Source organism: Pocillopora damicornis, chromosome 9, assembly GCF_964200805.1.
Source record: "Pocillopora damicornis chromosome 9, jaPocDami1.2, whole genome shotgun sequence".
Lineage (NCBI taxonomy): Eukaryota > Metazoa > Cnidaria > Anthozoa > Scleractinia > Pocilloporidae > Pocillopora > Pocillopora damicornis.
The window spans coordinates 1,340,049-1,362,031 of NC_142678.1; the positions used below are offsets into that span (position 1 = coordinate 1,340,049).

Here is a 21,983-nt window from a genome sequence, read left to right on the forward strand (position 1 = left end):
AATTTAGAGCCCCACCGATACGTAAACGCTTTTGGGATGTTGAAACCTGTGGTTATTTCATCCCCCGTTAGTATCTCGAAAACCATACAGTGTGTCTATTGTCTTCTGTTTGTTGAACCCGTTGGTTTGGCAAACCCCATTTGGTATCTTGAACCACTCCGGTGTATCAAACACCGTCAGTATTTTGAACCCTTCCGGTATTTCAAACGCCTTAGTGATTTTGTACTTAGCTGGTAGATCAAACCACGAGTCGTTATCTTGAATCATTTTTGCTTGTTGACGACAAGGCCGAGAATACTGGATTCTACTCACAGAGCTTCAAGACGCGTATTTCATTGGTCAGTCTTTTTACCACTGAAACGAGACAGGTATTTTCGTGGCGTGTTTGAAAAAAATTAAAATTTAGCATGAAAATGGTTTTTTTAGGGTTATCCTGGAGCTCGCGGACCCTCTGGAGATAAAGGCGCAAATGGATCACCGGTAGGTCTAAGCTTTCAACTTTTTGTCGCGTGCGCATCAAACGTATATCGAGGTTGGAGAAAGCTCAAGAGACCACTGCCAGGTTGGCAAAGGTCATGGAAAACCTGGAAGGTCATAAAATTCCGCACAATCATTTTCCAGGCCTGGGCAGTCATGGAATGTGATCGTGGGTCTTGGAAAGCAACGGGTTTGACCGAATTTTTTAGCGAAAACGGCAAAGAAAAAGTGTCTCCTCTACATGATGGTTTACACTGATGTACTCTGGGATTAATTTCTCGATCTTAGGGTACGGGACACATGTAAAATGTCAATTAACTGATTTTGAAAGTAGAAACCCTAAATATTTTAAACCAATAGAAGAAAAACAAAAGAATTAATGTACAAGAAAATAAGATGAACAAGAACCAAGACTCGTAGCTCTGACAATATGCGCTGTCAATCCTCTTAACATTATTACTTTTGCGTGTACTTCTATTTACGTCAATTAACAGCACCGCCAGCCACAGAGATTGATAAACGTTTTATTTGTCTATTGCAGGGTACACCGGGAGCAAACGGTGAAAATGGGCAGGATGGTATTGGGGGTACAGAGGTAGGAATCAATGATAACACAAGCCTGCTCTTTCGAAGGGCTGCTTGTGATTGTAATTAGTTAAATTTTTTTCAGCAGTATGAAAGAAGAATTATGGTCCAGGACTTATTGAAAAATTATCTTGGGTTCTCAGCAATTTCCAAACGGTTTTTTTTTTTTTGCTTTGAAACCTTAAAACTCGGTCATGATCATAATTTTATTTCTACTTTTGAGTAGCGAAGATAAAAATCGTATAGTTTCTAAAACGTACTTCTCTACCAAGGACCAACAATTTGCAAGGTGATACCTAAAGCTGGAGTGAACAGTAAAAACCGAAGCAAACAACAAATCTCCTTTTCATGTTACAAACTGCATGAGAGATAAGTCTAGCTCTGAGTTAGTTTTTATGTGTTATGAGTAACACTATGAAGCAGGTTCAGCGGTAAAAATGATTGCCAGGAGATAAGATTACTCTCAAAGGTGACGACCAACTAGTACACTTTCCTCACAGTTTTAATTGTTGAGCTTACAGGCGACAACGGGTGAAAGGTGCACTTTTGGCACCAAAAATACACAAACGTGGGGTAGAATTGTCTTTCGGTGAAATCAATAACTTAAACTGGATTTGCAGTTTTTGTAGCACAAAGTATGAAATTTTCACCAATCCGGTTTTATAAACTTCCAGCTCCACAGGAATGAAGAAAAGATAGTTAATGTTACCTTTTTTTTTTTTTAGGGTGATAATGGCCCCCCGGGATCCCCCGGCGTGGACGGAACTGTGGGAGTTCCTGGACCAATGGGATCTGCTGGTGCAAAGGGACCACAAGGTCCCCAAGGAGATAACGTGAGTAGAACCCCTTAACATTGCTAACTTTGATTTAAAATTAAGGTTTCCTTTTCGCAGCTGGTCAATTTTTTAAATTCTGTTCTTGTGTGGATTTTATTCATGCAGGGCGACCCTGGTAGAAACGGCAACTTCGGACAAGTTGGCAAACCAGGAAATAATGTAAGTTAATATTTAATCTCAGTATTACATATTTAAGGGTATCTAATCGTTTTCTCATTTCTTGGTGATTTCGTTACATTAAATCGCCATTTGTCCTCATCACATTAAAGTAACAGATGTAATCCTAGCAAGAATTGTTGAAACATTCCTCCTCTCCTCCTTCTCCCCCCCTCCCTTTTCGGTGAAAAATTTAGTTGGCTGCAAAATAACCCGTGCTGTAGAGAGGATCATGTGGTCTCAGTAGAACACAACGAGGGTTGTTTTCAGAGTGAAGTTGTGTTAGTTTCAGCTGTCAGCTCCTCATTGTAAACTCCACAAATTGTAAAAAGATAAACTTATTGTCGCCCCACCAAGCCTAGGATAACAACTTGTTGCCGTTGTTTTTGCACTCCTTTTGGAAATTCTGTGACTAATGATCGTACATACGTAGACAAATTGTTCTGTGATGCAATGCTTACTAATTTAGACTGGAAAGCCGAGAGGGATTTTAATCCAACTCAGCGACTCTTTGATGGTCAATCAATTTATGTATCTGATTTTCTTATCTTGGTATCGGGGGAAAGACGTTTATCGAGGAATAAGATGGGGAAATGTAGTCTTGTATTTTCCAAGCTTAACTTCAAGTTCTCAATTCCTCAGCAGTAGAGTGCCATAGTGCTTAAAAAAAATTTAGACTATCTTTCCTTGAGCGCAAGATTTGTCGTTTTTCTTAATCCAAGATAACGAGATTCCTTTCAATCTAAGGATCTACATGTGCATGCCATTAGTTCTCTTTCGATATGAGAAAAAATTGAAAATTTTTGTATTCTGATGGCAAAAGGGACCACGCGGTTACAGAGGTGACACGGGAGAAAACGGTCTAATTGGAACACAGGTAAGAAGCGTTAATGGTTTTTTTTTCGGTATTAGTTCAGGATAGAGATTTAAATTTGTTGTGATTATTTTTTCTTTTAACGCAAATTGTACGACGAGTCGATGCCTAAACACAACTTTTGACCTCGCCTGACCAAGACTGGCACCATAGCAGTCGAAACGTCAGGATCAACACACGATTGATGAGCCTGACTCCGCATCGTGAGACTGATCATTAAAGGTTTATATATCTACAGAACCAAGATGGACAAAAACATTTCCTAAAACACGGGTTCCCTTCTATCCTTAAATTCGGCACAAAAGAAATGCTCAGTTATTTCTAAACAAGTTGCGGTTTTTGTTTTGTTTTGTTTTGTTTTGTTTTTAATGTTTTCAAAGGCAATTGTTTACTATAACCTATTAAAAGGGAACACTCCTATAGTTCTGTAACTCGGAAACAAGATGGTTGACCCAGGTTTTTTTCATCATCGTATCAACGTTCATCTTTTGGCAAAGCTCAGAGCAAACATGATATATCGAAAAATTAAGGTGACCCTGAAACGTTTCCACTGGTCAAGTAGTAGGAACACTTTTAGTAAAGCTTGTACTGAACTTTTACTCAAAATTCTTTTCTTATCATTTTGTCAGGGTGACCCAGGATATACCGGTGAAGTTGGCAGGACAGGTCCCCCTGGAATTGACGTAAGTAAAATGATTAATGTTTTAAATTATCCATTTGTGATTTAAGTAATTCCTTTTTATCGTTTTTTGGTTTTCATGAATACTATTTGCATTTTATTGTTTATATGACAACGTTATTGCAATTAGTTATAAATAGTGGAGGTTACCAATTAGTTATAAATAGTGGAGGTTACAAGATCAAGAAAACCCTCTTTCCCACTCCTCTCGCGGTTTCAAAATTGTACCACAACTGTTAGCTGTTTGACTTTTTACCTTGCCTCACTCATGTATTTGATGAGCGAATTAAGCGATAGAGATACAGTGGTTTTTTAGAATGCGTTGGTGTTTGCCCTTAACCACGCGTCAAGTATAAACCCGCTGATAATACTAATGCAATTAAATATGCATTTTAGGGAGAGGATGGCCCTGAAGGAAAAAACGGAAGTACAGGACCTGAAGGACCAAAGGTATTCCGAATTCCTATTTTTAAAGGAATAAGTCTGTAAACAGGCCGAGGGTCGGTTTTTCATTCTTTCAGAGTTCATGTTTCACGCGTAAGCTTTTTAAAACTCGTTGCAGTGTACGTCGGTTTATTTACCTGTAAAGCAAATTTTTGATTGAGTGTCGTTAAGGTAAAACCAGCCAATGAGAGCCAAAGAAGATATCACAAGGAGCCAATGAGAACTCGAAATAAAAACAAGCAGACTTTGAAAGCGCGGGAAAATGCGGGTGACCAAGTCAGGATTGGTTGTAGTTTTGAATCTGATTGGTCGAGAGGATGTTGCAATTTTTCTTAACCAATCACCGCATGAAGTAAAGTAGAACCAAAACAATTTTTACAACTTTTGACACTCAATCGAAAATTGCTTTATTAACTCCCGAGTTGACACATCTGAATTCTGTCTATAGAAACCAGTAACCTATAGTTTGTCTTTCTGTCTGTTTGTCTATCTGTTTGTCTGTCTGTCTATCTGTCTATCTTTCTGTTTGTCAGTTTGTCTGTCTGTTTGTCCGCCCGTTTGTCTGTCGGTCTTTCTGTTTGTCTGTCGGTCTTTCTGTTTGTCTGTCGGTCTGTCTGTTTGTCTGTCTGTCTGTTGGTCTGTCTGTTTGTCAGTCTGTCCAACCGTCTACATGTCTGTTTTTGTCCGTCGAACTTCTGCCAATATATTTATATATCAGTCCATGTCTTTCTATTTTCTCTCTGTCTGTCTGTCTGTCTGTCGGTCGTCGCTCTCTAAGCGTGTCTTTGTGTTCAACATGATTGCTTCTCCCTAACACATTAGCTCTTTCAACTTTCACGAAAACAGATGCCCATCACTTTGACATTTACCAAAAGAGTTTCACTAATTGACCGCTCGACTCAATTCTTTCTTTGAGTATTTAGTATTTATTGTACCTATTTATTTATCTTTCGCATCCGAATGTGTACGCATTGCGTTTCTATCTACCTCTCGCTAGGGTGGCATGGGAGCCGCAGGCCCTCCCGGTCAACCAGGATTCCAAGGATCAGAGGTATTTAAATGCTAGTTATTTGACACCTTTCGTGTCTGTAATGTATCGCATTTACGTGGAGATACTATTAAGTATAGATCAGATGATACTGAAAAAGTTTACCGGCTGAAGTAACTGATAGTGAACAAAACTCTTTACGCGAAACACAAGCACAATCGGAAGGGTTATAAGTATCACACAAATCGTTGTCGATTCGTCCACAGTTAGTTTAGTGCTGTTGTTGAAATCCTGACAGTTTTTTTTAACGAACTGATCAAAACTTCTCAATTAATTATTCATCACAATCTGTGATCAAGTGAACATTTATCTGCGAACTCCTGACGAAAACTGTAACACCGTCGTTTACTGTTGATTTTTTCCTGCTTTCCGCACATTTTACCTCTCGCTCACAACGTTTCGACTCTAATTATCAGGATGAATTGTCTTCATTTTAGGGAATAGGCGGAGCTCAGGGAGATCCCGGCACACAGGTTTGAATGTGCATATTTGGCCATATGCGTTCAAATTTTAATTTTAACTACCGTCCCGTTTTTTGTTATTATTTTAGTTTTTTGTTCCTGAAAAAGGAACATATGATTGAAACGAAATGTGTTTGCTGTGATAATCCCTCAAGCCATGAAACTAAGGCAATTATCGCAGAATAAATCTTTACTTTTCAACAAGTTCCCTTGTCAATTCTTTATTTTTACTTTTGATTTTTTGCTGAGAGTAAAAAAAAAAAATTATGCGTGATAAACTTAACCCATATGTGTTTCTGTTTATTTTCAGGGTGAACGTGGAGAACCGGTATGTTGTCATCCAATTATCTGACTTCGATGAATAAATTTAGAGAACTGAGTTGTATACTATCTTAGAAACAATTAAGCTTCGCTCTGTCATTGGTGCAGAAATTCGTGATGTCTTCTTAACCAATCAGGAGCTTATTGCAAACTAGGTTAGGCGCGGTTGAAGACAATTGCCGCAGTCACACCAACCAAGCACGTGAAGTGAGACCCCGTTGACCTGAATGAAATTTAGCCACAGAATACTAAAAAATTAATTTTATAGACGGTTCAAACATTCACTTGCTTTAATTTTAATTTGGGGAATTTTAAGTCGCCAAACTTCAGTGCAGGTAACTTTGTTGATGAAAACAACATGGGGAATTATGTGTTAAAATGGTGCTATAGATAAATTTTAAATTTCCTTCCTTAAGTAGCCTTATTTAGCTATCTGTGGGCAGTGCTTCAAATTTTTTTATAGTTTTACGTCTTAATTGTCTCTTATCCGTTATTTTCTTTTTCTCCCTCTCTGTTATTTTTAGGGCAGAGACGGTCTACCTGTAAGTATTGAAAGTAAAATTATGTTTAACCCTTTAAGTCCCAGATAAAATTTGTAATTCCCCTTACTGTCAACCATACAATTCTTAAAATGTTAGTTTAGAGAATTTAGTATTGGATCAACTAATTATCCCCAAATTGATCTTTTTCTTTATTCTTGTCACTTATCTGGTTGATATTGTAGAGATATTGTAGGGAGAAATTCTGTCTTGGTCACTCATGGGAGTTAAAGGGTTGAATGATTACTGTCTTCGTAATTACCTAGCAAGTGATCGGTTCATCTCAATTCATTAAAGGAAGTAGATACACGAGATTCTAACACACTGGTTTTTGTTTTATAGGGTAATTGCCAAAAATTTAGTTTAGTTTATCCAAAAATATCACTTATGGCTTAACTTTAAAGTAAAGTCTTCCACGAATGACTCGCGTCAGTGTGGAATTGAAAAAGAAGTCTAGTGGAAGTGTTCCTCATCGATGGAAACATTTGAAAACTTCTCAAATATCACTCCGACATTTATCTATTTTCTCCTACACTGTAACTAGCTAGCTTGTAGAGAACTTGGGAACTTTTGAGAAAACAACTTAACAATATTATTTTCATAACAATACAATTGTGTGCGTTGTTTCCAGGGACTTCCAGGTATAGCCGGTCCCAGAGGGCCAATGGTATGTCTTTTTTTAATTGTCAACACTGTGTTTGTGTGTGTATGTGTGGGGGAGGGGCGGAGGGGCGGAGGGGAGGGGCAGTGTACAGAAAAGAAAAGGATACCTAATTTTTTTTTACTGTTTCTACTTTCCACGGGGCAGTTTACTTCCCTACAAACACTAAAATGAAATCTTGACTGGCTGAAACGATTCATCGTGATATCTGAAAAACTGAATATAAATTGTTGAAATATTAATTTTGTATTCGAGACGCAAAGTTGTTTGAACCGACAAGCTTACTTTTGATTTGAAATCGGGTTGCGAATGGTCTTTCCGAAGATCGGAGACAATTAAACTTTTGCAAAGGTTAATTCGTTCGTATTGTATCCGTGAGACATCGTCACGAAGCGGTTTTTTGCTAAAACTGCAATCGGGTTAAATCTATGCACACCCTGGAACGGTTGTATAACTTTTATCTTATTTACTTTTTATCAGGGACCACCAGGACAGAGTTTGGCAGAAGCGGTAGGTTGTTGTTATTGGGGACTTCGAGTCTCAGTTTATTCAAATGTCCATCGCAATGTTTTTTATATACTACTGCTAAGATGAATAGCTAAGTTAAACCGTGATGTGTAAAGCTATTAAGGTTCCATTGTAGGATTGCCTAGGAAAACGTCTTGCCCACTGTTGTGAGTTGCCCAAAAATTGTCCATTGTGACGAGTATCAAAATTAAATTTTTACGTTGAGAAGTGACATCTCTGAATCAAGTGCCCTTCTTGAAAAGCATTTCAAGAATATTAGTTTGGGCTGTGTTTCGTAAGCCACAGACTCGTGCTCTTCGTCGAGAAAACGCATGAAAATGGCATGAACATTTGCAAGGAAACACAAACCTCTTAGTGGTGGCTATCAAATTTAAAATTCTGCTTGCCAAACTACAAGGAAATATATAATAACTGGAGGGAAGAGGATCTTAAGAATTCAACGCTGAATAGCACTGTAACCTTACAACAGATATCATCTTGTACGCAGTTAATTTTTACTTTATCTGTCACTTGCAGCTTTCTGAAATGAACACTGGTGAAAAAGGTCCTCCCCCGTACAGATTGTACTCCAGCCAAGTAAGAACCGTACTGTTTTAAAACTATTTGTGCAATTTGTTTGACCACAAAGCTTGGTCCAGCCAAAAAAAAAATTTACACCTTTGATCGGCGCTTTTATATATCCGATATTCTTGTTATCATTTACTACGTTTAGGGATCTGGAAAATCACAGGATTCAAATAATGACGTTGGAGCCCAACTCTTCAAGGTATAAGTGATACTTCGTTCTGACGGTATCCCACTTGAGCTGCGCAGCCATAGTATGCTTTTAAGGAGAAGTAAAAAGTAAAAAAATTTTTAACGTCGGTTTGTTATCCATGTTTTACGGAACAACTTGAAACACAACTTTTTTGCGGCCGTGATCGGCAACGGTATAGTACACGAGACGATTTTTATCGCTGATTTGTTTGCTACGTTGGAGCCCGGGTTCCTCCCATTTGGTTTGTAAAATCTGACCTAACTTAAACCGAGAATGTAAATGGAATTCGAAATTCCTTTTTCATGTTAAAAGAAGAAGCTCTCTTGATACACCAAGCTAATTGTCGCCGCGATATTGCAGCGCAACAGGTCATGGGGACTTGTCGACAAGATTTTGTAGGTCTTAGACAATTTTTGCTCAACTATAGTCGTCTTTTTTTCCCCCTAGACAGTGGATATCGAATTCATGATATCGCTTCTGGACAGAAAAATTCAAACTTTCCGAGTACAGAATGGGGACCTGGAACATCCTGCCCGATCATGCCGAGAAATCAAACTAGATCATCCTGAATCTAAGAGCGGTTTGTTGTTGAAACGTTTATTGACAAGCTTCTTATGTATTTTATGTCGCGCGGGCAATCATAAGATTTCTGCGTGACGTCATAGAGTGGCTCTCTTGAGCATGCGTGGTAGATTGTTACCAAAAGATCAGTGCACATAAATAAGGGTGGCGATCTGTTGATGATGGTTGACTTATAACACTGAATTGTCTGCGATAAGGGCGGTGATGAATTTTCTTTACCAGGAGGTTAAGATACACTTGTAATCTCGGTATCATGGCCTTTGTCGTATTATAGGTCAAAGTAAAGTCAGCCAAAACACTCAGGAAGCAACTTGAAGAAAATTTCTCTCCGTTGGATGTCTGTCAATCGCAGGGTTACCCTCCCCACACCCTCTCTCTTTCATTTCACAAGGTTTCTCATTCGGTTTTATACTCCTGGGTGGAGAGATGCACTGTGAGGGTAAAGTGTTATATCAAAGAACAAACACATGGCCAGTGTTTTAATCCGTATCTTTCTATCCGAAGTTTACCATTTCATTCTCTTCTTACAGTTTGCTGTAGCTTATTTTATTTTCAGCTCGCACTGCTTGATATTCAATCGTTTTTCGTTCGCTGTTTCATTTGTGCGTTTCTTCCATCTGGTAACTACTTTCTACATGCCACAAAATGGTAATATCAGACTAACTTTGTTTTGTTCTGTAGGTGAGTACACGATCGATCCCAACGAAGGCTGCAGTAGTGACGCTGTCAAAGTTTACTGCGATTTCGAGAAGAACGCTACCTGCGTTAACCCCAAAAAGACCAAGGTACAAGAGAACATTGAACTTAACGCTCTCAATACTACGAGAGGCCAAAACTGGAGGGATTTCTTTGCTTGGTACTATGCTATTATGCACGAATATTAGGTGATAACAGCAAAATCTCATTGCTCTCTTTTTTGCGTGATAGATTGTTGTCGACGCCAATGAAACCGGTCCAGGACAATGGACAAACGAGGATGAACCGGTATAACATTTTTCTTTTGCCTTTTAATTTTTTACTTTATTGCCAATGTGCTTGAGTACGATATTTCAGAAAATGAATAGTTTCTCTGAAACTGACTGAATGGAAGAGAGGGAAACAAGGGAAGCAGGTTGAGCAAAAAAAGCGCATAGTAATGCCACTGATAGCCTCTTTGGTACTCCCTACATCAGACCAGGATCTTCTTGGATCTTTCCAAAATCATATTCGCCAATCATTTTAAGAAAAATATGGCAGTCTGCGGTCTTTTCCCACATCTAAACAGTACGGAAAGCCATAAAACTCTAGAGCAATGGTTTATCAACTCAACTCAGTTGATAAAACCAAACTTCCTTGTAATACCTCCCTCCCCCACCCCCCCCCCCCCCCATCGATGCAACACCACAATTTCTTTAGAAACTTACCCCCTTTATTCTTTTGAATTGCGCTGAATCTCCTATAACCTTTATTCCCTCTGTTCATAGATCGAATACAAACTAAACTCAGTGCAAATGACATACTTGCGACTTCTGAGCAAGAGCGCTTTCCAAGAGATGAGCTACAGTTGCGCAAACTCACACAAGAGCTGCATGGTGGATCTTAAAGGCGATAATGAAATGGTGGTCAATAACTTGGAGAAGATAGACCTTGATGTTACAGAGGTAGGCTGGTACAACTATAACGTTGACAATGTTTAGACACGTGTAGATCTTGAGTTCAACTGATGTTTTTAAATTTCCATTGCTAGATACACTGCTCATCACCATCTCGTGATTGGATGTAGATTTCTTTTTCATGATGCCTCAATTTTTTTGTGGTAATCATTAAGGAAGATCATGTTAAAAGAATGTAAATAGAACACATTTCGATTAAGTGCGTTTGAGCAATTTTCAAATGATTGGCGAAAGTAATACGATATTTGATAGTTTTGGCTTCTCTTCGCTGTATTTGGTCCAGAAAAGTTTGAATCATTGTTAAAGTCGAAAGATACACAGTGTGGTTACACTACTACAGTTGGTCATTTTACAGTTGTGTGTTTAGTTGCCAAGCCTTTGATTTAGAGTTAGACTAAAGGTGACCTTGTTGTGATAAAGACCAGTATCTAGTTAGCATGATAACAAAGTAATTTTCATTTGAAAAGCAACAAGGTTAATATCATAACAAGGTCAACCTTAACCTCACTCCTGTTCAAAGGCTTGGAAACCAAGCATGCAACTGTACAATGGACTATTGGTCTTGAACTGTCGCCTGTGGGAAATCCGATTCATGGCACTCCTTGTTTCGCCCGCGCTCGTAAGGGAACGAAACCGAACGAATTGCTGGCATTGAAGGCAATGAGTTTCGTTTGAGAGCAAATTTTGTCGACGAACTATCTATCCCCTTTACAGATACAGCATAACCGCACCGTTGAAATGACAAATATTACAAATAATTAATTTTTGTTTCTCCATCCAGACGTCTGATAATGGAAATAAAAAAATGAAGATTGAAGTCTCGACCGCGCAGCAGAATAACCTGCCGATAGTGGACTGGGCACCACAAAGCAGCGTCGACTCCAAGCTCACTTTTGAAATAGGACCAGTTTGTTTTAAGTATTAGACATGCGCGGAGTCAAACAAGAGAAGAACACCATCTGTATTGTACATTGACAATTTTTCTGCCTAATATATTAGCTAAGGAACAATTGAAGATCGTGTGAAAGCTTGTAGGAGATCTGAATAAAGCACGCGGTTGACTGGACGTTACTGAAATGCTGTTGATTCTGTTTTGTTTGTTACAGTAGCTAGTCTTAAAAATTGTAATTTTGACATGGAGTTATTTTGTCTTACGCCGCATTCAAAATATTTTATTATGAAAATAAACTGTAAGTTTATATTCTTTGGAAAGTCTGGTTTTGTAAAATCAGTCACATTTGACTTTTAACTGCAGGCAGCTGAAACAATAGCATAAATTAAAGCTATAAATGAATTCAACCTCACACTTGAACCCTAAATTTTCTACAGTCCCCGTCATAATGTGGTTTCATTTTTTGTTGTTAAGGTAGAAGCGGTGCTCAACTTCTTACTGGAAGACCTGGGTTGAAGCCCAGTTGAAGCCTGCTGTTTTGTCAGACTAAGTTTTACGTTTTTCCCGCCAGTAAACGAGGTTTTTCAGTCACGCACGATTAAGGCATCAGTCCTTGAGTCATTTTCTAAGAAGTTGGCTTTTGTCTGTAGGTTAATATTTTGTTTTGTCTCGACTAAATAATTAGGGGAGGCGGGATTAATATACTTAGCTAGTATGCAACTTTTGTCCTACTTGTCTAATATCCATAGGAGTGTAAGGCGAGACTTAAAACACAGTAATACCTCATTAACTCGAACCATAAGCTATATCTCTTTGAAGTACGTTTCGATCATTTAAAGTAAAAAATCTTGAACTCCTCGGTTTGACGGTCTTGAACGTGTCTCATTTCCCTTAACTTTTCAAGTCAGCAAGGTTTAAATCCGCTCGTTTTTTATGCGGCAAAAGTTTGCCAGTGAAACAAAAATTAAGAGGCGATCTCTGTAAGAGCGGTCCATGGCATTTCGCATCGGAAAAAAGTTTTCCCTCAAACTTTGCCCAATAAACTATTTTTGGTAACAAGTAAATAAAACCACATTAGTTTTTGGAAATACCTCAAAATAAAATTTTTAGAGCTCTCAAAAGTCAAAGCTGCAAAAGGCCCTTTTTTGACCTCTTGCGACATCGAAAATTTCAAATGTTGAATAGCCCGGTCCTCGTATCACACCGCATGCAACAAAAAATATTTTGTATTCTTAAAGTGTGTGATATATAAGGTGTATAAAATGCATTTCAATTTTGATATTCGTTTATTCAGAAGCTCGTCATAATTTATTTAAAAACACTCGTTGGACAGCTTTCTGAAATTGGTTAAAAGTACTCTTTCTTTCTCGATTGATATTGCTCAAGTCCAGACCAGACCATTAAAAACTCCGCTTGATTTCTGCTAATAAGATGTTTGGCTGCAGAAAAATATAAAAACATCTTGCACTTATTGATTTTCTTCGCCGAGGTGACTTCGAACTTTTAGCGATATTGCAAGCGTGACAGCCGATTATGCAAATTAGTTCATTGAGCAAACTCCGACCGTTTTATGTGAGTAGCTCAATAAATCTTAGAAGTAGAAAATATAATAGAAAATATAGTAGACAGAGCTTTAAGACCGCACCGATTAATACCTTAAACATTTTAAAAGGCCAAAATTTGACAAATTTTATTATCTCGTGACGAAAGACGTCAACAACAACGTATCGGATATCAATTTGATTAGCGCTCGCAAACCCCTTTTTAAAAATTTGGCTTCTGTTATTTCATATTTGAGTTCTGATGGCTTACGCTATTCAAACCTGTATGAACATTTCAAAACCAAACTACAGGATTCTATTAAGTGTAACCGGCGATAACAGCACACACTGAAATACACCGTGACCACTGTCACATAATTCAATTGTACATGTGTAATTATCCTCATTTGCTTCTCCCTTCTTAATAAAGCAGCGATAACATCGCCTTTTGGATCCGAATTCTGGTCGGCAGGAATAAGAGAAATTTTGTCTGCACACCTGTCTTTATGAAAGTTTCTATTCAGAACTCTAGGGAGTTCTTGTGGAAAAGGACCACGCGATTTTTGAGGAAATAAATTATTACGTTACGTGTGACCTCATTTTTCCAACAATTAGCTATATCTGTACTGTAAAGTGCATAATTACATTAGCTGTAATTCATATTTCTCTTTCGGTACTGGTTTGCTTGGGATTAATAACACTAAATTCTTGAAGCGGTATTCGCCAAAAGAAGTCCTGTTTTCAGTCGCGTTCTTCGGAAACTTCGTTAGAAGACTCAAGAGGAGTTTCCGGTTTGTTTAACTTGCCTCAGAGTACTGACTCAATAAAGAGTCATCTCTGCTTAATCCATTTGTCAAAAGAGAGTTTCACAGAAGGAGAGCTTATCTTCGCAAGGGCTGGCCTGTTCAATGCAGAAGACTCAGTTATGGCAAAATGTGGGTCTGCGCAAAGCATAGGCACACCTATGGGAAGTTCTGGCGCCAAAGTTCAGCGTGCCAGTATCCGACACACCCCGGTAGCGATTCCAAAGGGCTAAAGAGCCGGTATTCTGTCAATTTGCAAAAGTCAAAGGCCATTTCTAAGATGTATGGTGTTATATAGAGGTTTACACGATACTGCAGCTGAGGGAGCGGATGGTTTCAAGGATTTTCTCCAAATTATAGACGAATTGGAAAGCGTGGGAGCAGAAAAGGACTAGTGTAAAGAAGTTCGGAAGAGGCTTCAGAAGAGCAAGTTGTATTTGAAGACTACATACCGTAATCACTGCGAAGAGGACGATAGCAAATGTGCCGATCACTGTAGGGTCTTTGCACTGAGCTATGCTGGTGACACTGAAGTTCAGAAAGTATGCAGTCACAGTCACAACGTGAAGTGTGAGGATTGTGAGATGTTGAAGAGTGTTCTTAAAGAAGTAAAAGGCGCTATTTCTGAGTACACAATGCAATTGGGTAGGTTTCAAGCGGAAGACTATCTGTATGAAGCAAAAAATTCTGCCGCTAAGACCTTTGAATGGAGAGGGTATATCCTGAGAGCAGAAACCAGGATCAGTACGAGCGGCAAATTTTCGATACTTTGGAGGGAGATGAAGCATTTATAATAGTTGACTGGACGATGAAGTTCATAGCGATGAAGTTCCGGGAAAAGCAAGCAGAATGGTTTCCCTAGAGGGCAATCAATTGGCATGTGAGTAGCGCTGTTGTAAGACAGGAGGAAAGCCTGGAAGTAACCTGATACGTAGACCTTTTTAACAGCTGTAAAAAAGACTGGTTTTCAGTGCTGTCAGTCCTAGAAAATCTCTTTGTCACCATAAAGTTAAGAAATTCAGGAATAAAAAAGGCCTTTTATAAGATCGGATGAAGCAGGTTGCTATCACAACAGTAAGCTAGTATCAACTCTACGAGGGCTCGGGCATCACGATTGCCACTTTCAACAACTTACACAAGAGGGCCTGCGCGTTTGGAGAGCGTTTAATGTTGGGTCTGGAAAGTTTATTCGGTAAAATTAAAATTGCAATTTTTCCACAGAAAAAATGACGGATCTGGTGAAGGAGATTCCATTTTTCCCCACTACTGCTCAACGAACTGCATCAGCAGGAGAAAGCAATGATGGCAACGACGGTAGTTCCTATCAATACCCTGAACCTGGTTGCGATGAAGATTTTAAGACGCAGGCCGACCTTGACTTCCATATGAACTAGCTAGTTCATCATGTAAGTCCTGTGCCTGCGAGCATGACTTAAAGTCTTTATGACAAAGTGAAGAGGTAGTGGGTTCATTACTTTCAGTCATTGTCATTAGAGGGTGAAAGTTCGACTGAACTGGTTGCAGTGGCCACAGAACCCTTGACAAGTACATCAAAGCTTCCCATGGGATGGGCTCTTCATAAGAGAGGTGCAAGTGAACAGCTTTCGCAAAACGTCAGGCAGTACTTGAAACAGAAATTTAATATCGGATGAGACACTGGCAGAAACCAAACCCAGTGAAAGTAGCAAAGGATATGCGAACTGCTTGCACAATAGATGGAGAGAGAATGTTCGATAGAACAGAGTGGTTATCCAACATACAGATTCAGGGTTTCTTCTCGAGATTGTGCCTTAAACAGCAATCTAAAATACAACAAGAATCGGATGATGCCACCGACGCAGACGACCACTTGATAGAAGCATCCGCGTCTGATGTAGACGAAGGGTGTTTGAGAGAGGCGAGGAACACAGTAATGGATGAGATAGATTGAAACATCCAATCATGTTTGATATCTATGATGTGTGCTCGTTGGGAAGAGAAGCAAGGTTGTCTAGTCTCAAAGTCAAGATGCTAAGAGACATATGCGAACATTTTGAGCTCGCATTCAAAATGCAAGATACAAATGCAGCACCTCTTGCAAAAATGGAGGAAATGATTTCAGAGTGCAGTTGTTATGCAATCTAGTTATGACGTCCACCCGTTATGCGAATGCGATATCTTTTTTTACAAGAACTCTTCAAACTTATGAACAGAGACTGTTATGCAGACAGATGTGACGACCAAATATCAATTTTTCCCTTTCAGCGAGAAATCCGAGAAATTGCTGCTTTATTTAGACGTGAGAAGTGTTCAGGACAATTACACTATGGAATTACGTGACAGTCACTGGTCACGATGAATTTGGTGTGTGCTGTTATCGCCGGTTAAACTAAATAGAATCCTGTAGTTTAATTTTGAAATGTTCATACAGGTTTGAATAGCGTAAGCCATCAGAACTCAAATGTGAAATAACAGAAGCCAAATTTTTAAAAAAGGGGCTTGCGAGCGCTAATCAAATTATGATATTCGATACGTTGTTGTTGACGTCTTTCGTCACGAGATAACAAAATTTGTCAAATTTTGGCCTTTTAAAATGCTTAAAGTATTAATCGGTGTGGTTTAAAGCTCTGTCCTACTATATTTTCTACTTAAAATGGTTAAAATCCAAGATTTATTGAGCTACTCACATAAAACGGTCGGAGTTTGCTCAATGAATTTATTTGCATAATCGGCTGTCACGCTTGCAATATAGCTAAAAGTTCGAAGTCACCTCGGCGAAGAAAATCAATAAGTGCAAGATGTTTTTATATTTTTCTGCAGCCAAACATCTTATTAGCAGAAATCAAGCGGAGTTTTTAATGGTCTGGTCTGGACTTGAGCAATATCAATCGAGAAAGAAAGAGTACTTTTAACCAATTTCAGAAAGCTGTCCAACGAGTGTTTTTAAATAAATTATGACGAGCCTCTGAATAAACGAATATCAAAATTGAAATGCATTTTATACACCTTATATATTACACACTTTAAGAATACAAAATATTTTTTGTTGCATGCGGTGTGATACGAGGACCGGGCTATTCAACATTTGAAATTTTCGATGTCGCAAGAGGTCAAAAAAGGGCCTTTTGCAGCTTTGACTTTTGAGAGCTCTAAAAATTTTATTTTAAGGTATTTCCAAAAACTAATGTGGTTTTATTTACTTGTTACCAAAGATAGTTTATTGGGTAAAGTTTGAGGGAAAACTTTTTTCCGATGCGAAATGCCCTGGACCGCTCTTACAGAGATCGCCTCTTAACAACGCCTTGCAAATCGGTTTTGAATATTTAAAGTCCCAATCCCGTGGGTATAGAACGGACAGAGGTGCAGACCCTCACTGTTTTAAATAGTCCATCATTGAAGCGTTCACAAGGCAGCCGACTTCAGATGAATACTATAGTGAAATCTGGCATTTTGGACAGAATATTTTGTTTCCACGAAGGCTCTCCGATCCGCGATCCTCCTGAACTCACCCCCTACCTCTCTCGTACAGGTAGAGCTAGAGAAGAGCTATTGCATGCGAACTGATCAAATCTATTACAAACAAAAGAAAATAATTCAAAGGTACAAAAGCTTTAATTGTATGCGTTTATGATCGGGGATATGTTCACAACTCTTAATGTATTAGTTTATAATCTTGAATTATCCTAAATAATCCTTATTCGCTATCGTTCATCCGGTGCAATCAGACGTCAGCCGACTGCAACCTTCAACAACACACGCCGCAGAAAAAAAAAGAGGAAGATGAATGTTGCGTTACTGTCAATAACTTTGATGGCTTTGCTATGTAAAGGAGAAACTTTGCCAGGTATGTTTCTTTTAAAAACTTTTTTCTTTTTAAGTGCCTTGCTCCTAACGTGTGCCTTCGTAGCTCAGTTGATAGTGGCGCCAAAAGAGGCACAGTTTTGAATCCCATCAAAGCCTGGTTTTTTTTCGGGGTTTTTCTGCAATTGCTTAAATGGCATGGCAGTCCACTAGCAAAGATCACAGCTTGAATATGTTTTTGTTATAAGTCGAATAGAAGAGCTACTTCGAGCAGAAAATCAGCCGTAACCGTTTGATCAAAGAGTTAATGAAACATCAAATTAACGATGGACAAACGTTTAAAGACTAAAAGAAACAAATTGGTGGAGTGGGAAGAAGAAGAAGAAGAAGAGAAGATGAATTTGAGACGTATTTTTGTCTTCTAACTGTTCTTAGCCTCAATATTTGTGCGAAAGGGTCAACGCATTGTCGCTTGTTTTACTGCATGGTCATGCAAAGAAAATTTCTGCTAACTAGGCTTTGCGGTGGAGAGCGAAATATCTTGTTCGCCTTTTCAACTGTTGTTAGTTTTTGCAATAAATTGTATATCGGCTTCAATTATCTGAAATTACCAAGCCAGGTTATCCGAAATAATAGTGGTGTACGCATTTTGTTTGAGCGCCAAAAGGATATTATGGCTCCAAAAACTAACCATGCATAAGAAATGAGCAACGAATATTCAGTTTGAATCATGTGGCTGGACATGTCTTCTGTAATGTGTAATTTTTAACAAAATCCAAAGCAAAAACGGATACTCAAGGTTTTCTCTCGAGATCGCGAAAAAGTGGGTGGTATATCCTTGTGGGTTTCATGATTACAGCCGTTTGCCGTTTGAACGCGTATAGTCTTTAACCGAACTCAGACAGCCCTCCTCCGACTTCGCAAACCTCTCACAAAGAATTTCATAGGTAACTTCTCTCCTTTTTCATCGTCTTTCGTGCCGGGCAGCTTGGACCCACCCTTCTCTTAGGTCTTCTGGAAGCGACCATTTCTTTACAAAACCCAACAGAGCGTTCATTGAGCGGAAGACCCCACGGGATCATCAATGTTGGTGGGCAGAAGTTGTATCTTGTAATTTAAACTGCGTGGGTGGGGCTCGATGGGGTCAAACGTTGCATGTTTGAAAGCATTTCTAGCAAACTTAAAAGAACGAACCCATTGTTCTCTCTGTACACTCTAAAATGGCGAATTACCAAAGGGGACTGAACTGGATTGCAAGAACGGTTGAAGGCGAAGTATTCTAGGTCCATTTCGCTTGTTGTAGTCTGTGGCGCCTCAAACATGCCCAAAGGATTGATTTTGATCCACAACGTGGTGTATTTCTTAATGAAGGGGACTGAAAACGTTATAAGATTTAAAAACCTGTGTACTTTCCCTAAAGGATCGCTCCCTCATGGTAGAACCACTTCTTGCGTCCGCTTATATACCTTTGGATCACAAAAGGCTCTATATTTTAGCGGTTTCATCAGGTTGTTAGAGGTGCTATGTCAACTGAACGCAAGTTAGTTTTGCAATAAATGTAAGGAGACAAGGTCGGGACTTATTTTATCTCATTATCTATACTGTCCTCGCACAGTGTGTGAGATGATGCTTTGTTAAAATAGAGAAACTCAAAAGAGGGAATAACAAAGCGAGAATCAACGAGGAAAGCCACGAAAAGAGAAATTTAAAACGAATTACAAATAACGAAATGCATAGACTCTGGTCCTTCTCTGAGAGAAAACTAGACAAATTCGCCAATCTGCGATTCTTGAAAGCACTAAAACAAGGTTGCAACTTGTGAGCAAAACGAAATAAGAAAGATGGCAAATTTTGAGACTTGCTCGCTAACATGTACAGCTCGCTGGTAGAGGATCAAAGTAAGAAATCCGCAGATCTGGGGTCGATTCTTCATTATACGCTCGTCGCAAAACGAATGACATATCATATGTTTAAAGTTTAAACTCGGCCTGCCAAGAGCGCAGTCATTACATGGGTGTAAGGGGGAATAAAATCTCCATGTTACGTGTAAGAAGATGTTTCTGGCAAGCCATATGAAAGAGTATTTTCGTTCGTTGTTGAAAGATATGGCGTGAGGCACCGCACTTGGGGTGACCTTGAAACTTACGCAGGTAGACCTGTGGATTTGATATTCAGAGGGTCACGGCTGCGAAATCACAGAAAAATGTGTTGATATGTGTTGCAAGTTCTGTAGGTGCTAATTCATCGAAATATATGAAAATCCGGCAGAAAAGGGACGTCGTAACTTAAAAAAGAAAATCATTAAGTGTACGCTTAGTTAGGTCGCATGCAGAAGGAGATCAAACAGGTGAAGATTAAGGAAGATAGGTAACGAGCATGCTTTCATTTCTTTCTTCTGTCATTGGTTCACCGCGATTTTTTTTGTGTTTTACGATTGAACCAGTCCATTAAGTAGATGATGCGTATATCTTGCTTTAAATCTGCCTCAGTTCTTAAGAAGTTGTCCGCTCAGGTGACAGGACCTGTTATAAAAAACCACCTTTTGATCGCACGTTACACCCTTCCTCATAAAATATGGTACGCCCATCAACGTGGGCCGGAAACTTTTACTAATAATACCTCCGAAAGTAAGAGGACTGAGATCACACATGAGAACTCAACCATTGTATCCTTATGTAATTTGAATAAGACTCATTAAGCCTAAGTACCTGTGATCAGGTGAAACAAAACAGCTCAAGCTGGAGAAACAAGAACAAAAAAGATTGGCTGAAAAGGTTTATTGGTTAAATTTAGGAGAATTTCAGGCGATACCTCTCTGTCCCCCAAAATATTATGCGCACTACGTTTCTCAGGATTCACACGGGGACATTTTTCCCAAACTTATCGTCCGGTGGCAAAGAAGATTTGCGTGCTCGTAGGCTAAGATTGAAGAAGTTGCACTGCTATATCTCACTTATCATTATTTTCATCTTAATTCGTCTCTAACAAATGTCTATCGCATTGGTGACGTAAGGATACTTAGGTAAAGATGGATTCAAGGTGGTAGGTTTAGCTTTAGAAGAGATTTAGAGTAAAACTGCGCGATGTGTGCGAGGTTCTTGAAACCATGACAAAGAACTACGTGAAAGAACTCAGTTCCATGCATTGTGTGTCATGTGTGTGTATGCTACTCATCAAGTACCACTTAAACAAGCTTAAACAAGTTTCCAATGTCGTGTATTTCTGAATGGAAATATTGCGTGCTAAGGGGGTTGCTAACAGATACGTTTTGAATTTTGGAATTATCCTTCTGAGTTCCACTAGACTGAAACGCGATCAACCTTCTAAAAATAAGTGATTTCTCACGAAAACGTGATTCTTCTCGAGCGAACGTGGCTAACGGAAATTTAAAACGTAAATGTTTGAGGAACACCCAATCACAAAGCTTTTTCTGTAAGAGTACACCGTTATTGCATGTTTGAAAATCTAAGGAGCGAGTGGACCTATCATCGGGAAACAGAAGAATTACATTTTAGGGTAGAGGTGTGGTTATTTTGAAACTATTTTGACTTGAAACCGTTTCATGTCTTTCATAGGTTCAGTTGGCTCGATGTAAGAAAATCTTACTTAAATTTTCAGGAGCCGAATCGAGTTTGTGAAAACAAAATCTTATTAGGAGGGCCATTTGTTATTCTCACCTTGGCCTTCGAAAATAACTCCTTCGCTAATGTAATATGTTTTGGTCTATTGCCTCCACTCTTCTGCTTTGATGGCTCAATCAGTTCAAAGATGCATTTACTCTTTCTTAATACTGGCGAATTAAACTAGTGCGACGAAATTTAGTCACATCAAAGATACCTGTGTTTATGCTTTCAGGATATAGAACCAAATAAGGTCTAAAACTTCACTATGTAACGCGTGATGTCATTGGTTTAAAAAGCGTGCTCCATCACAGTCTAAAACATAGAGCTGAGCTAGAGTTGTCACGCTATCTGCCAAATATCGACCATCAGTATCGACCTTTTTTTTTGTTCCTGTGAAATTTCGGAACAAGCGAGCCGGCAAATAACAACAGAAGAACCAAACAGAGATTTATAAAGTGCCAAGCACCGTAATTTACGTTATTATAACGTGAGCAGAGACGAAAATCCTCAAAAAGAAAACGAATGGACAGTCCGAGTTTTGAAGGTTTTCACGCCCAGTTTAATAGATTGCAAGCTTGCGTACGATAATAAAAATCAAACACAGCTAACACTCATATAGTATATATAGTTTCGTGTTCAAGAAGTGGGAAAACGTGCTCTATCCGCTTCCTGTCTGCTTTTGCAACAGAACAGAGTACAGTCAAGGCTTCTCTATTTGTTAATTACGATCCGGAAACATCAATT

At 38.9% G+C, this 21,983-nt stretch overlaps 1 protein-coding gene across 1 annotated transcript in view; it reads left to right on the forward strand.

Moving 5' to 3' along the window:
• LOC113685695 (uncharacterized) overlaps positions 1–11,804 on the forward strand; it is a 51,507-nt gene extending 39,703 nt beyond the window's left edge. The window contains exons 52-71 of the mRNA XM_089181677.1: positions 427–480; positions 1,019–1,072; positions 1,788–1,895; positions 2,004–2,057; positions 2,878–2,931; positions 3,558–3,611; positions 4,004–4,057; positions 5,049–5,102; positions 5,537–5,572; positions 5,871–5,888; positions 6,406–6,423; positions 7,052–7,087; positions 7,562–7,591; positions 8,126–8,185; positions 8,322–8,375; positions 8,814–8,946; positions 9,630–9,733; positions 9,876–9,932; positions 10,412–10,588; positions 11,382–11,804. Of these exons, the coding sequence (XP_089037803.1) occupies positions 427–480; positions 1,019–1,072; positions 1,788–1,895; positions 2,004–2,057; positions 2,878–2,931; positions 3,558–3,611; positions 4,004–4,057; positions 5,049–5,102; positions 5,537–5,572; positions 5,871–5,888; positions 6,406–6,423; positions 7,052–7,087; positions 7,562–7,591; positions 8,126–8,185; positions 8,322–8,375; positions 8,814–8,946; positions 9,630–9,733; positions 9,876–9,932; positions 10,412–10,588; positions 11,382–11,525 (1,353 nt within the window). The 3' untranslated portion in view covers positions 11,526–11,804. The remainder of the gene's footprint in view (positions 1–426; positions 481–1,018; positions 1,073–1,787; positions 1,896–2,003; positions 2,058–2,877; positions 2,932–3,557; positions 3,612–4,003; positions 4,058–5,048; positions 5,103–5,536; positions 5,573–5,870; positions 5,889–6,405; positions 6,424–7,051; positions 7,088–7,561; positions 7,592–8,125; positions 8,186–8,321; positions 8,376–8,813; positions 8,947–9,629; positions 9,734–9,875; positions 9,933–10,411; positions 10,589–11,381) is intronic.
• Positions 11,805–21,983: the final 10,179 nt, after the last annotated feature.